The sequence below is a fragment of the Aptenodytes forsteri genome, unplaced genomic scaffold (assembly GCF_000699145.1).
Source record: "Aptenodytes forsteri isolate BGI_AS27 unplaced genomic scaffold, ASM69914v1 Scaffold269, whole genome shotgun sequence".
NCBI classification, from domain to species: Eukaryota; Metazoa; Chordata; class Aves; order Sphenisciformes; family Spheniscidae; genus Aptenodytes; species Aptenodytes forsteri.
Genome location: NW_008794418.1, coordinates 1,364,344 through 1,365,391, shown reverse-complemented (window position 1 = coordinate 1,365,391; position 1,048 = coordinate 1,364,344). Strand labels below are relative to the sequence as shown.

Genomic DNA, 1,048 nt, shown 5'->3' with positions numbered 1-1,048 from the left:
GAGATGAGCGTGTAGGAATTCATCTCCTCCCGAAACTTCTCCACCGCCTCCTCCACCGCCTTCCCGAAAGCGGCGGCAGCCACGCGCTGGAAGAGGGGGGCCAGCTGCCCGCGGAAATCGGCCCCCACCCTGCTGAAGGAGAGGCCGAAGTACATGCACTGCCCCAGCAGCGAGTCCAGGCGGCCGCCCACCCCGCGCCGGAGATCGCGCTCCAGCGTCCGCAGGAACTCGGAGACCTTCTGCAGCACCCAGCCGTGGAAGATGGCCCCCTCGTTGAGGGCCTGCCCCTCGGGGGGCAGGAGCGGCTCCTCGTCGGAGAAGATGGCGCGATACTGGGTGACGATGTCGAAGAGGTGGACGCGGCAGGCCTCGATGGTCTTGGTGATGTGGAAGTAGGGGTCGTCGTCGGGGATGGAGGCCTGGATGGAGCGCAGCCAGGCATCCCGCGCCTGCAGGAACTTGATGCGCAGCTCGGCCTCCGTGAAGACGTCCATGCGCCGCAGGTAGCCGATGACCCGCAGGCAGGCCGGCAGCTGGATGTTGGTGCGGAGCTGCTGGATGAGCTGGTTCAGCATCAGCTGGGCGGACTGGCGCACCTCGTCCACGATGCCCTGGGGCAGGAGAGAGGCCTCAGCCACGGGGGCCGGGCACGGGGTGGCCGCGGGGCAGGGGCAGAGCGGGGCCTACCTGGATCACGGGGATGCTGCTGTGCTTCCTCTCCAGCCGGCGCACGTAGGCAGCGAGCTCCAGCGCCTCCTCGTAGTAGCCGTTGCGGACGCAGGTGTCCATGAGCTGCGGGATCTCCAGGATCTCCAGGATCTCCGTGTGCCGGTTCAGCGTCAGGCTGTTCATGCGCCGGCTGCAGGCGATCTCCTCGGCATCGCGCATGAAGTTCCTGCGGGATCGGGGGGGGATCAGCACGAGGGTCCGTCGTCGTCGTCCCCCCCAGCGAGTGGACTCTGGGACCCTCCCACCCGCACTGGCCTCTCCCCAGCATCATTCGGGGCCCCCTCCCGGCCCCGATCCTTACTGGGCCCAGCACCCGGAC

General features: G+C 68.4%; 1 protein-coding gene across 1 annotated transcript in view; it reads right to left on the bottom strand.

Moving 5' to 3' along the window:
• COG8 (component of oligomeric golgi complex 8) overlaps positions 1-1,048 on the bottom strand; it is a gene marked incomplete at its 3' end in the record, with an annotated part of 14,586 nt that overhangs the window by 11,826 nt on the left and 1,712 nt on the right. Inside the window, exons 2-3 of the mRNA XM_009289451.1 lie at positions 688-895; positions 60-611 (exon numbers count right to left, since the gene is read on the bottom strand). Coding sequence (XP_009287726.1) covers positions 60-611; positions 688-895 — 760 coding nt within the window. The remainder of the gene's footprint in view (positions 1-59; positions 612-687; positions 896-1,048) is intronic.